Here is a 13,828-nt window from a genome sequence, read left to right as displayed (position 1 = left end):
GAAAAAGAATGAAACGGGCTACAATCGTGGTTTTTGAAAACTTGCTAGCGTACCAGTTTTTCAAGGTAATTTATAGGTTTTTGCATTGGTCAGATCGCATTCTAATCTCGGTGTTCTCTGGTACAAAGCCACACATTTTCGGGGTGTTGCAGTTACGCCACACATTTTCGGGGTGTTGCAAGTAACTGCCGATTGGCCAGCCCTACTGATTTTATCAGGGGCATCTCGGCCGGGAAACTGGACTCCTTTCGACTCGATTTAGTTTCCGTAAGTGATGAACGCGGATCCGTAATCAATGAGCCCAAGCTCGAAATATGAGCATCGGCATTATTGCGTCTAACTTGAAATACAGCGGAAATATAAGGATTTGTATGGGGAAAAAACCTATCGTTTCTGTAACCTATGAAAATGAAAGGATTTCAATAAAAAACAGCTTACCTTACTTAAAATGTGTGTTACGTCGACTCTCCTGTGTGGTCCGCGGGCCGATTTATGGCCGTTTTATGGGTTGTAATGTAACTCGGCCCGCGTGGACCACACAGTCGAGACGTAACACATATTTTAAGTAAGGGAAACTGTTTTTTTTTTTTAATTATTATTGAAATCCTATTATTTTCGTAGGTTACAGGAACGAGAGGCTTTTTTCCCATACAAATTCCTATAGTATTTCCGTTGTATTTCGAATGTTACGCAACAATGCCGATGCTCATATTTCAAGCTTGGGCTACCTGTGCTTCTAGTGTGAGTTTTATAATGGTTTGCAACGTTTGATAGGCCTGGGAGACATATTGTTGGATACGAAGCTGTGGATTTGTTATTCACATTCAAGTATTTCTCACTCTTTCCATACCGAATAAGGGCGCGGAATTCAGACAGGCGTGACAATCAACCCCTTTAATCTTTGTGGTGACGTAATTCGGTCCGTCTGGTTGAGTGCGTAAATTGGTACTTGAGAGAACATAATAAAAAGCAGAAAAGAGCTTTGAACATTTTATCACGTCTTGTTTTGAAATAACTAAGTATAGGCAATTGGAAAATTGTGGTTGACTTGCATGTCCACTCTACACGTAGACGTATACCTGCCTTACCGTACAAAAGTACCAATCTCGGTAGCAAAACGCGCTAAGTTATAGCTTTCTAGTAATGGCGATGAGGCTTTCTAAAAATGTAGCGACAAAAAACGAGAGAACGAGAGGAATGAGGACATATTTGCTGGCAAACGCAAGAAATAATGTGACGTAATTTTAAAAATTTCCAAATCAAAATAACGCTCACTTTTCCGTTTTAAAATATGCTACAACCTCTTCACATTTATCTTCCAAATTTCGTTTAGAGCCCGCACTCACTTTAAAAGCTGTTTGGTGGTGCTCGTGAGATCGCAGAGGTACGTAAATGGTCGAGTTTTTCATGCTCTTTTCCTTGACTTGATATCTGCCTCGGCTACCCTAAACTCAGAAATATTGTGCTATAAAGTTAATTTTAAGGCGGGTAAATAAACGCTGTCACTGAAGTGAATGAGTTTTTAAAAGGGTAATCAGGTAATGAGTCTGTTTTTTCTACTTTGGAGGAACTTATAGAAGCAAAACAATTGAAATAATCAGTTACCCAATTTACTAAGCAGTGCCAATATTTAGCCTGAAAAATGTGTATTCAAGTTTAAATTTTCAGTTTCAAGCTAGTTGAATATTTCAGGTGTTATGACTTATTTATCGCTAACCTTATTAAAGCCGATATTTTGCGACGCCACCATTGCAATTGGGTAGCTATCAAGAGTACTGTGTATATGGAACTGCCACTTGAAGTTTCTTCCTTTTACAGAGTAATATCAGCCCTGAGGTTTTATTGGTCAACGTTTGTATGTGATACGATCACAGCAGTTAACTGGCCATTAATAGACAGAATAGAGAGCTTTAGATTCTACGACGAGAACGACTATACGAGTATGAGATTTTCTCAATACTGTAGGAAAATTCATTACCTGACGAGGGAATTCAACGTTAAATTGCACCCGAAAACCGATATCGGTTTTCAAGTGCAATTTAACGTGGAATTCACGAGTCAGGTAATGGATTTTCCTTAAATCGCATAATTGAATAAAAATCAGAAGAAAAAAAAAGGAAAACAGGAATAATGTTGATTGTTTTTATCCTGAGTGCACGCTCCAGAAATCCATTTCAGAGTCAACTGTCAGAACTGTCATTGCGTTAGGGAATAGGAAGCAAGGTCAGTCGTACACGTTTGAACGTTCGACAATTTTTTGTGTACCTTGTGCTTGTTTTTACATTTGTTTTCAAACTTTTTTACATGAAAACAGGCTTCACACTAATCGTAAGGATAAACAGAGGTATTTACAAGCCGTTTATCTATAACATCTTTTTTCAAATTGGTCATTTGCTCGAGAAGGAAAATAATTTACACCTTTTACCTCTTCGGTGGCAAAACTGAGAGAAATGAAGTGTCCAAGCAAAAGTACTGAAAGTTTAACGTCGCGATTGATTGATTGATTGATTATAAGGTAGGTACCTTGAAATGTTTTAGAAATGCTGTTCAAGTTCAGTTCTGTTTTGTACTTTTCTAAATACCACGATTCAGGGCGATTGCAAGCGGCGTACCCTTTTTCCTGTTTTCAGGGTCCATGTCGTCTTTGAAGGTATTCATTTCTTCTTTTGTATATGTGACAATCGACCCTGGCACTTCCTCCGTTGTCGCATCCCCGTTTTGTTTGGTTGAACTTTGGCTTGCCATTTTCTGGCTCGTGTTCACAGGAGTTTCTTGTTTTCTCGTTGTCGCAAGCGAAAGAGGTTTTTATGCTTCACCATGAATGTGTAGTTCAGTTCAAAATTAGGAAGAACCTCCGGCTCACTTTAAAAAAACGCTCTTGTTCTTTTTTATCTCTTCAAAAGGTGACAATGGTTTTGGAAACATTTTAAAATGACATTGTAGAATACCTTTTTTGCAGTTGTTGTGCTAGAATTTGACGATAGTTGTTACGTAGATGCGAAACAATAACGCTTAGCCTCGTTTTTAACTCGCAATTCCACACCAAATACGTAGCTTCGTTAACCAATCAGAATGCCTGATTTTACTCAGAATGCGATTCTAAGTAGTACATGCACGTAAAGCAGCGTGATTTTGGCGGGAAAACATGGTAGCCTTCGTCATTCTACTACGAGTTTTAGCGAGAATGTCGTAGTGGCGGAAGCGAGTTATCAAATGTTAGAAGTTTTAGCATTTTGCGATCAGGAGAGCGCGTAACCTCCTTCACTAATGGTAACAGTGCTTACTTTTCTGGTGAAAGAAAGTACAATGAAGAATTCCGGGGTGTCTATTTTTTGAAAATACCCGAAAAAACTTAAAATCAAATCTCTCGTAGTCGTTCTCGTCGGTCACTAATGCGCACGGCAAAAAAGCGTGAGTTAGGGAGCAAAGAGTTATGGGAAGGCGCAACATCGCGATCCTATTTCCAGTCTTTACAGAGTTGATATGATGACTGTTCTCGTGCGCAGCACATTATTAAGGCACCTGGGAAGGAGATTGATCTGGCACATAAAAAAAGCAGATATGATGTTTGTCTAACTGACTTGTTGTTAGAACTCGAGTGTTTGATTCCGAAGTTAACTTACTGCGCTTTTCACAAACATGCGAATTCTGAAGTTCAAAAGCCAACTGACCATTGCGTTTTTCGCTGCCCTCAATCATCTTAACGGGCCTATTAGGAAACAAAACTTTACTTTAACGGGTTCAAAAGGTGATGGTTTGTGATTTGTGATTGGTGGATTTCGATCCGTTTTGTGTGTTTCTGTGTTTCAAGGTTCGTTGCTTGTGATCGTAATTATGATTGACGGCAGCGAAAAACGCAATTGTGAAGGTGGCTTTTGAACTTTAGAGTTCGCATGTTTGTGAAAAGCGCAGTAAAAGTGACCTTACGATATGTCCTTCCGTAGTAGTCGGCAGATAGTTGATCTGCCAGTTCGACATGGTTTAACATCAAACTAAGCAAAATATTTGCTTGTTGTTCGAGTTGTTTTTCAAGTAACTGCAGCAAGTAATTTTGTTTCTACTTTTAGGCCTACAATGCCTGGATATGAGTTATCTTCCGCGGACCTATTAGTAATCGACAAAAAAAATTTATGCCCTAAATGTGAGGGCCTTCTTAGAGAAGCTGTGCAAACAATAGCATGTGGCCATAGGTACTGCAAAACATGCGTGGAAACGATTCTTTGGTAAGTACGTCGTGTGCGTCGTCATTGTCCTAGACAGCTGGAATATCCTTAGCCTACCTCTTAAAGTAAGTAGTTAACTGTAGACAAATGCTGATAAATGACTGGTATAATGCGAATAACTACGATCGCTGTCGATAGCTGCGTGGCTAATGTGGTGCAGATAAATGGTAACTGTACTTCAAGCCCCTGGTTGTTCAAAAAGGTGGATAATGCTATCCACTGGATAAATCACTTTCCAGTGGAGAAAGCATTAAGTTTCTCTAATACTTATCCAGTGGACAGTGATCTATCCGGTGGATAGCGTTATCCAACGTTTGATGAACTGGGCCAGGTGATAATAAATTTACTACAGTTAACTGGCAAACAAAAATCAGATAAATACCCAATAATCATGTATTCTTCGTATTACTGGTTGATACACATTGATCCCTATCCCTAAATTTACAGGCAAGAAGTTGGAAAGTGCATCATCGATGGATCAGATATTCATAGAGAACAGGTTTGCCTTTTTTTTCGATTAAGAGATTTATCGTTAGTGAAACCTTCTGAATACACTCTATAGTCTGGATCCAAACAGGCGCTCTATGGGCCAAGCGAGACGAAAGCCGCCTTTCTTGTGCGGTTATTTTAGGGTCTGTTTACATGGAGGTGCGGGACCCCAAATAGGTGAGGTAACACGTGGCGGATTACCCCACCTATCGTGTAAACGTGACAAAATTAATATGAGAGATTATATAGACAGGCGGGTTACCCCACCTACCTGGGGTCCCCCACCTCCATGTAAACAGTCCCTTAGTCAGAGAGTCTTATTACGTAGAGTCTTAGTACGTATACCTTTTATCGCGCGCCACCCGGTTCCGTGATGCTGCATCCTCATGCATCACGCTCACCCCCTCCCCCCTCCCCCCGGCCCATTTTGATCCATTTCGATTATCTCGGTTGGAAGAGCGCTTGAATTCTGAGCGGGAGGCCCCGGGCTCAAACCCCGACCGACCCGAACAACAACCCTCGGTTTGGGCGATCCCATCATTGGGTGGTGACGTCTTTCTTTCTCACGTTAATTCGAAGGCGACGCAAAACCATTCTCTTTTTCAAAAAGTGTAAAGAAAGTCTCTCCGTTGATATGGTCCACCTCTACTTCTACCAACACATCACCAGCCACAAGTGACATATATCATACATAAATAGACCGATAGCGGACGCCAGTGGTGCCACTTTACGCTGACGTCCTATTGTACTGTTAATAGAAAGATTTACAATCACGTTTACCGCAAACTGCTAAACGTCAATTTGAACCACGTGACCAAGATTTATTCTTAACATGTCCTTTACACATGAAAAAGGAGTTTCATGTCAAGTTCATGGATCATGGAGTTTTGTGGTAAAATTCATTATAAATCCCTCCGTGATATATCACCTAAAGAAGACACAAAATGTTGTCTAATCCGTCACCTTCGAAATTATTTGCCAACCTTTTCGTTTACTCTGCAGGAGTCAAGTAGTAACTGTAATTTTTGTGTCTAATATATGATAGCAATACTTTGTTTCGTATCACTCTGCAGGTATTTTTGGACCGCTTTGTCGAGCGTGAGATACAGTCACTATTGGTCCATTGCATTCATCAAGAAGAAGGATGTGATTGGAAAGACGAGCTTAGAAAACGAGAGGTAACAACTAAGCTTCTATATGACGTTCAAATAAGTCATGATGTATACCCACTTCCAGCCCTACTGACAAGGGCGGTCCCAGTCAGGTTAATCTGTAGCCGTGAAACACTGAAAGGCGGTCACTCGTGAGGCAAAAAATATATTTAAACATTTTTACCGTACACCTTGTCATGAAAGTGCCAAGATTGCTTTAGAAGATTTTTCGTCTTGTCTTGGGGCTATTCATTCTATTATGGTTCTAAACAGACCACCTATCTTTAACTGTTGAGATAGACCCTCTGTGATGCCCATGCTCGTATCAGCTGGATTATCTACGAAATATGTAGAGATGTAGATATAATAGACGAGATAAAGGAGTTTTCAATTAGGCCGAAGTAGTTTAGTGTGCAAGATTTACTCCGTGTTTTGGCGCAGGAATCTCACCCGCGGGTGTAAGCACATTATCGGAGTAATGAACAATCTTCAATTTGGCCAAAGAAGTTTAGGGCGTATAATTTAATCCTTGTTTTGGAACAGGAATCTTATCAACGTGTGTCAAAATATTATCAGAGTAAAGCGATTTCAAATTTGGCCTAAGTAGTATAGTTCTTTTTCAACATGCTAATGAAGTCTCAGCCAATACTGAATAAGAGAATACAAAACAAAATTACTCTAATCGCGCGCGTCTTTTTTTTTATCGGTTTTGGCAACAAAACATTTCCTCTTAGTTCTAGTTATCCTAGCTGGACAGTTGCCGATTCTAAAACACAATTCCTAGCGTATTGTTTTAAATTATCGTAATTATTATCTCGTCCATTATTGTCATAATTGTCAATTACGTGTTCTCGTGTGTCAGGATCACGAGACTGTGTGTGAGTACGTTCAAGTTCCATGCGTGCATTCAGGATGCGGTGAACTGGTGACTAGATCAAGTCTGGTAGAGCATCTTGAGAAGTGGTGTCAATTCAGAATGGAAAAATGTGACTACTGCCAAACTCTTGTAGAGTTTGCATTTTTGAAGGTAACAATAACCCCCGCAAAATTTGTTTTTTTACCCCTGAGTTGTCGTTATTCGGGATACGATCCTTTTAATACGTTACTTTAAGCCTTAAAGTATACTTTGCAACAATAAATTTCCTTGTTTTGTATATACTTCATGGTGTTAACGTCTTTAAGGACCACTCATTTTTAATTTCCCTTTCTTCTGACTCTCATTGACTTTTTGCACATTTCTTCATTCCTCTAACCCGCTAACAACACAAATCACCAGAAATCGGTGCCGGTATTAAGTCTCATAAACAAGAGATCTTTTCTTCTTAATTCAATACCCAGTCGTCCTGGATACTTTGTTCACAGTGACCTCTAAACTAGTGACTATTAAAATTCATTACGCACAGGATCACCAGGACTCTCAGTGTCCCTCCGTCCCTGTGGCTTGCACAGAATGTGGAAGAAAGGACATACCTCGTTCTCAGGTGATCAAACTAATGTTCACGAGCACTTTCTGCCCGTCAAACCAACCGAAAACCGACAACACCAAAAACGGTGCACTTGACTGCTGTACCTGAGTCTAAATTCATTCTCTTTCCTGCTCCGATAGGTTTTTTTTCCTGATACTCTGTATTAGCAAGCTCCAGCTCGAAAAAAAATCCAAATTCCAATTTGATTTGCATGGAACGCAAGCACTTGTATAAACCGTTTCTTAACGGCTAGCTCCTAGGTGTTTCGTGTGTTAAAAATATAACAATTCGCATTTTACATTAACTATACATGTACGTATAGTTATAATGAAAAAAAAAACGTTCGAGATTTAACTTCGGTCGCTATATTTATTACATCAGATGCCTGCCCATATTGATCCGGTAAATGGAGACTGTGAGGAATTACAATCAAGTTGTCCATGGGCACAAATTGGATGCCCTGTGTCAAAGGTATGCAAATACTTAAGACTACTTAATGCAAAAGAGCAATCATTTGGTAATCTGTGGGTGGGCTGCGTGTTAATCAACGGACTACATCTAGGGCGGACTACATCTTAATTTTAAAGGTAATCAACAGTTTTTTAAGAACTTTCAGATGAGTTTAGGTTGAAATGATGCGATATCCACCGATGCCGTGCCTATTCAATGTACAAAACGCAATGCTGAGGAATCTCATGAGCCTACCTCAGTGTTGCCATCTCAACGAGGTTTTAAATTAGCCTCTTTAAATATCAATAAATTAATCACACACACACAGATCAACTTAGAATTCTTCTAGCGCATAACGAAATAGATATTTTATCGATTAATGAAACTAAGCTCAATGAAACTATTAGCGACAATGAGGTCAACATCTCTGGCTATGATATAATTCTACGTGATAGAATCACAAACGGTGGAGGAGGAGTGTGTTTCTATGTGAAAAGTTCAATAAATTTTACCATACGAAATGATTTAAACATGGACACTCTTGAAAATCTATGTCTGGAAATTCAAAAACCTAGATCTAAACGGTTTTTTGTTGCCACGTGGTATAGACCACCTGATTCTCCTATTGGTATTTTTTCACCTTTCGAAACTTTAATTGGGAAACTCGATTCCGAAAATATTGAATATTTTAATGGGAGACCTTAACTGCGACATGACTGCTACTCGATATGACAATAATACATGCAAATTAATGAGTATCACTGATATTTATGGTCTACAGCAACTTATCACTGAACCAACCAGAATAACTCCGACTTCTGCAACTTTGATTGATGTAATATATACTAATTGTCCAGATAAAGTTGTGTGTTCGGGGGTTCGTCATATCAGTATTAGCGATCATAGCATAGTTTTTGCCTATCGAAAATTATCCGTGAATGGAATGTCTGGTGGGCACAATGCTATAACCTACAGAAACTTTCGAAAATTCAATCGAATAAATTTTCGGAACGATATTGCATCTCATTGTTGGGATCACATATACAATTCAACTGATCCCAATGAAATATGGCTACAATGGAAATGCTCGTTTCTATCTATTGTTAACAAGCATGCTCCCTTGAGAACAATGCGTGTTCGAACGCGTAGTTCCCCATGGAATACATCTGACCTTAAGAAACGAATGCATGATCGGGATATTCTAAAGATTAAAGCAAGTAAATCGAATGATTCAAATGACTGGTCACTTTTTAAAAAACAACGCAATATAGTAAATAGCGAAATCAGATTAGCCAAGCAAGCAGTGTATTATCAAAATAGTTTTAACAAGTATACGGGCGATTCTAAAAAGACCTGGCAGACTATCAATGAACTTACTTCGCGAAAATCTGGCAAAAAATCGGTGACATCTCTGAAAGTAAATGGAGTATCAATAACAAATCCAACTGTGCCGTCGAACCAATTTAATAATCACTTTGCTACTATCGCTCCAGAACTTGCTGGCAATATTGATTCCTCAAATAGTGATGGTTATCAAAAGTACCTCACTGGCACAGATAAACGGTTTCAGCTCTATCCGACCAGTACAAATAAAGTTCTCTCACTTTTGAATCGTCTAAATAAGTCAAAGGCAGCTGGCCTTGACAAGATATCTGCTAGGCTCATTCGGGAATGTGCAGATCTCATTTGCATTCCTATCCGTGATATTTTTAACCAGTCCGGATGACTGGAAATGCGCAAAGGCCACCCCACTTTTTAAACAAGGCGATCGGGACGACTTAAATAATTATCGTCCAATTTCGGTGATCTCAGTTATGGCCAAGGTCTTTGAAAGAATCGTCTATGATCAATTATATGCCTACCTAGAAGAGCACAATATAATCTGTAAATATCAATCAGGCTTTCGCGCTATTCACTCAACTGTCACGGCTCTCCTTGAGGCCACGGACACTTGGGCGTACAATATTGACCGCGGTAAAATCAACGCCGTTGTTTTCTTAGATCTCAAAAAGGCCTTCGACACAGTTGACCATGAGATCCTTTTATCAAAATTAAGCAATTACGGCATATATGGTAACGCGCACCAATGGTTTAAGTCATATTTAGAGAATCGTACTCAAATGTGCTCCATCAACGGATCGCTCTCTCAAAGCTGTTTATTAAGTTGTGGTGTTCCCCAGGGGACGATTTTAGGTCCATTACTATTTCTGTTATACATCAACGATCTTCCAAACTGTCTTTCAAATTGTGAACCGAGGATGTACGCTGATGACACCCACCTTACATACGCAGGTGATAATGCAGACAATATTCAGTTGCATCTAAATCAAGATTTAGAAAATGTTCACAACTGGCTGAGAGCAATTAAACTCTAAATATGACTAAAACCGAATTTATGCTTATCGGATCTAGGCAGAGGCTAAGTACTCTCACAGAGTCCCCGACATTTGCAATTAATGATTTTCAAGTTAGCCAGGTCACTACTGCAAAATCACTTGGAGTGACCATCGATGACAGACTTGATTGGAGTGGCCATATCGAGAAAGTAACAAAGAAAGTCGCTTCTGGTATTGGGGCCATAAAACGAATAAGGCACCTTGTCCCTCAGGCGACCTTACAACTAATATATCAAGCTTTAATACAGCCACACTTTGATTATTGCAAAATTGTTTGGGGAAATTGGGGATAACCTTACGGAATAAGGTTCAAAAGCTACAAAACAGAGCAGCCCGTGTTTTGACCTACGCAAGCTATGACGTAGATGCTGGTCACCTTTTCAAACTTCTAGGGTGGAAAAACGTAGCTTGCCAGTAACAATTTCAAAGAGCTAGGATGGTTTACAGGTCTCTGCACGGGTTGGCTCCAAACTATCTTAGTTCTAAATTTGAAAGGCGAGAAGTCGCATATAACCCAAGGGACTCTGAAAATAAACTCAATGTTCCATTACCGCGCACAAACTATTACAAAAACAGCTTCAGCTATAGTGGCGCCATTCTCTGTAACAATCTTCCTTGTAACTTAAGGGAACGATTACTCAAAGAACTGTAAGGCACGGCATTCGTGGAAAGCAACTTTTTTATTTAAATATTTTTATTATATTAGTATTAGGCATTTTTAAAGCTGACGAATTTTGTACCGTGGATAAATAAAGATTATCTATGTATGTATGTATGTATGTATGTATGTATGTATGTATGTATGTATGTATGTATGTATCTATCTATCTATCTATCTATCTATCTATCTATCTATCTATCTATCTATCTATCTATCTATGTATCTATGTATCTATGTATCTATCTATGTATGTATCTATCTATCTATCTATCTATCTATCTATCTATCTTCTCAGCGTTAATACACTATTTCGTTTTCGTTTTCTTTAGACTATGAAGCTGCAAGAACGAAGGAAGCATGAAGAGGAAAATGCTTCCGGTCACTTGATGCTCCTTTTTCGGACCGTAATGCAGCTGTTCTCGATGGTTGGTAGGTCCATGCGGGAATCTGGACACGTGTCAATGAATGGCGTAGATCTACCAAAACAGAAAGATTTGGAACGCTATGCTAAACAAGTTGAGAATATACTGAAAGAAAATGAAGAACTCAAATCAAAACTGGTTCAACAAGAAGAAAGAATAAGGCAACTGGAAAGTTCTAGACAGAACAGGTCAAACTCAGCATCGGCATTTGATCCAACGTTCGCCAAAGAGCTTTTACAGAGGTTAACTACAGAAGAGGGAAAGACGGCCAATCTCGAGCTTTTGCTCGTTGAAGCAAACAGATTAAATGAAGAACTTCAGAGAAAGGTGTCTACCCTAGCCAGGCAACAGGAGTCTTCGAATGGAACAACTGATCGGCTACAAAGACAGTTCGAGTCCATGAGTCACTCACTAGCACTTCGTAATGTTATGCTGACAGATTTGGACGAATCTGTGAGGCAGCAGGAAGTCTCCAGTCACGATGGAATCATGCTTTGGAAAATCACCGAGTTCGCTAAAAAACGGCAAGACGCCGTCTCCGGGCAACAGACGTCATTTTACAGCCCGTGCTTCTTTACCAGTCGCTATGGATACAAGATGTGCGCGCGCATCTATTTAAATGGTGATGGCATTGGAAGAGGGACACACATCTCGGTATTCTTTGTTGTCATGCGTGGTGAGTACGATGCGTTACTCCGCTGGCCATTCGGGCAGAAGGTTACGTTCATGCTGCTGGATCAGAATAACGTAGAACACGTAATCGACTCCTTCAGACCTGATCCAAACAGCTCATCCTTCCAGAGACCAAGAAGAGAAACAAACATCGCTAGTGGGTGCCCTACATTCTGTCCTTTGTCGGAATTAAACGATCATGCCTACGTCCGAGACGATACTATGTTTCTGAAGGTTATAGTCGATACGACAGATTTATAACACTGATTTTAGAAGCCTGCTCCAATATTTCAGGTCATCGAAGCATCACTGAGCAAAGCGAGAGCGAGAAAAACGGCACGAGACTCAGGATAGATAGGCGTACGCGGGTTAAAGTTGATGCTAACACGGGCTCAATTGAGCGCAACGTTTCAATCTCGCTCCAAGAATCCTCTCTTGATAGCACCTTCCCTTAATTAGTTTCGGTGTCAGAAAAAAATATGGTTTTCGGACTCTGGAGGCAGTGAAGCTAGCGGGAGACTGGGGAGGGAAAGGACGGGGACCTCGGGCAACAATTAATCTCGATCTGGCATGCATTCTTCTATTTAGGACATTGTATAAGGATATAATACTGACTTTGTCTATTTTATAATAGACGTATAGTCTTACCTGGTTGAGTTCTAACACAGGTAGTTTTTATATATGGGTTATCTCACCATTAGGAGTTTAAAAAACTTTCATACGTAACGAACAAAAAAGAAGGAAACAACAACAACAACAAAAATACTAAAGAGAAGAAACATGCAGAAGTTGATAATGACCTGTAATAACCGAATTAATAGTGAACTATGAGACGGTATAGGCAACTTTGGATTTGAAACGATTTGGAGACCTTTTTTACAATTTGGAGACTTACATCGTGAGTGGACAAACAACTTGAAAGTACGTCATGCTCACAGTGAGCTATGGTAATCGTGTCGTGTATATTCACTGAGAAAAGTATATTTCTATATTTAATCTGTTAGACTATATATAGAAGGCATAATTATTAGAGGGGGTTTTACTCCGGGTGCTCCGGTTTCCCCCTGATAGTTCAAATCATGTCTTTATGGAATTGCTACCGATGAAAAAGAAAAGTAAAAAGTTAATTATTTGATATTCAGACTGGACTTGTCCTAGAAAGAAATCAAGAGAATCGATGAACTGAAAAACACAGTGAAACTTGGATGCCAGAGGCATTCAATGGAAACTAAGACCAATGCTATTATTTATTATAAAATTATCCCGCCTTTGTGATATCCCGTTTAACAGGCTGTAAACAGATCCAACTCACCAGCCCATGTTACAGTAGTGTTGTCTCAAATGATATGATGATTATGTTTCCTCATAGGTAGTGTTATATGTAGAAATTTTCAAATTGTTTAAATGCTATTCTAAAAAAAATACCATAGTTAACGGACAAACACTAAGAAATGAAAAGACATGCTGAAGTTGACAGAGACATGTAATTAATATACCAACAATGAAATATGAGGCAGTATAGGCAACTTCGGAATTTTTTCACGATTTGGACGTCTAAGTGGACACACAATTTGTGAATCATAGTTACAATGAGTTATGGTAGTCCGAGTCGTGTATGTTCACCTAGATGAGTTAGTATATTTTATTTTATCAATTGAACTTGTAAGTGCTACTTAAGTTAATAATTTAACAGAGTTCAGTAAGTAAAACTGTGGGGATCAGAAAAACGACACGAAGTGTCACGTCTGGATGGATTTTTGATATAACAAAAAGCTTTTCTTAACTGAGAAAGGAATATTGGGTAGACGGTAAGAATAAACTAATTGTAACTGTGAGATTTTTTTATTAAAACAAGTCATGCGAGGCCGGGTCTAAGTTGCTCTGCAATGTTATGCCAT

The 13,828-nt window shown here is 39.3% G+C and overlaps 1 protein-coding gene and 1 pseudogene across 1 annotated transcript; both read left to right on the top strand.

Annotated features, from left to right (window-relative positions):
* Nucleotides 1-1,272: 1,272 nt before the first annotated feature.
* Nucleotides 1,273-12,636, top strand: LOC140927813 (TNF receptor-associated factor 2-like). Its single transcript, XM_073377497.1, has 8 exons — nucleotides 1,273-1,384; nucleotides 4,068-4,223; nucleotides 4,671-4,722; nucleotides 5,786-5,890; nucleotides 6,726-6,890; nucleotides 7,267-7,344; nucleotides 7,711-7,800; nucleotides 11,166-12,636. Exons 2-8 carry the CDS (start codon nucleotides 4,075-4,077, stop codon nucleotides 12,189-12,191), a joined length of 1,665 nt encoding a protein of 554 aa, XP_073233598.1. The 5' UTR covers nucleotides 1,273-1,384; nucleotides 4,068-4,074; the 3' UTR covers nucleotides 12,192-12,636.
* Nucleotides 7,826-9,505, top strand: LOC140927296 (uncharacterized; annotated as a pseudogene).
* Nucleotides 12,637-13,828: the final 1,192 nt, after the last annotated feature.

The sequence above is a fragment of the Porites lutea genome, chromosome 2 (assembly GCF_958299795.1).
Source record: "Porites lutea chromosome 2, jaPorLute2.1, whole genome shotgun sequence".
NCBI classification, from domain to species: domain Eukaryota; kingdom Metazoa; phylum Cnidaria; class Anthozoa; order Scleractinia; family Poritidae; genus Porites; species Porites lutea.
Note: the sequence above shows the minus strand (reverse complement) of the source record. Positions and strands in the feature narration are given on the sequence as shown.

What these genes read in the sequence shown, in the direction of transcription:
- LOC140927813 (XM_073377497.1), top strand. Translation starts at nt 4,075, where the DNA reads ATGCCTGGATATGAGTTATCTTCCGCGGACCTATTAGTAATCGACAAA. An exon ending in AGGACATACCTCGTTCTCAG is followed by an intron (nt 7,345 to 7,710) that starts GTGATCAAACTA and finishes TTATTACATCAG; the next exon opens with ATGCCTGCCCATATTGATCC. An exon ending in TTGGATGCCCTGTGTCAAAG is followed by an intron (nt 7,801 to 11,165) that starts GTATGCAAATAC and finishes CGTTTTCTTTAG; the next exon opens with ACTATGAAGCTGCAAGAACG.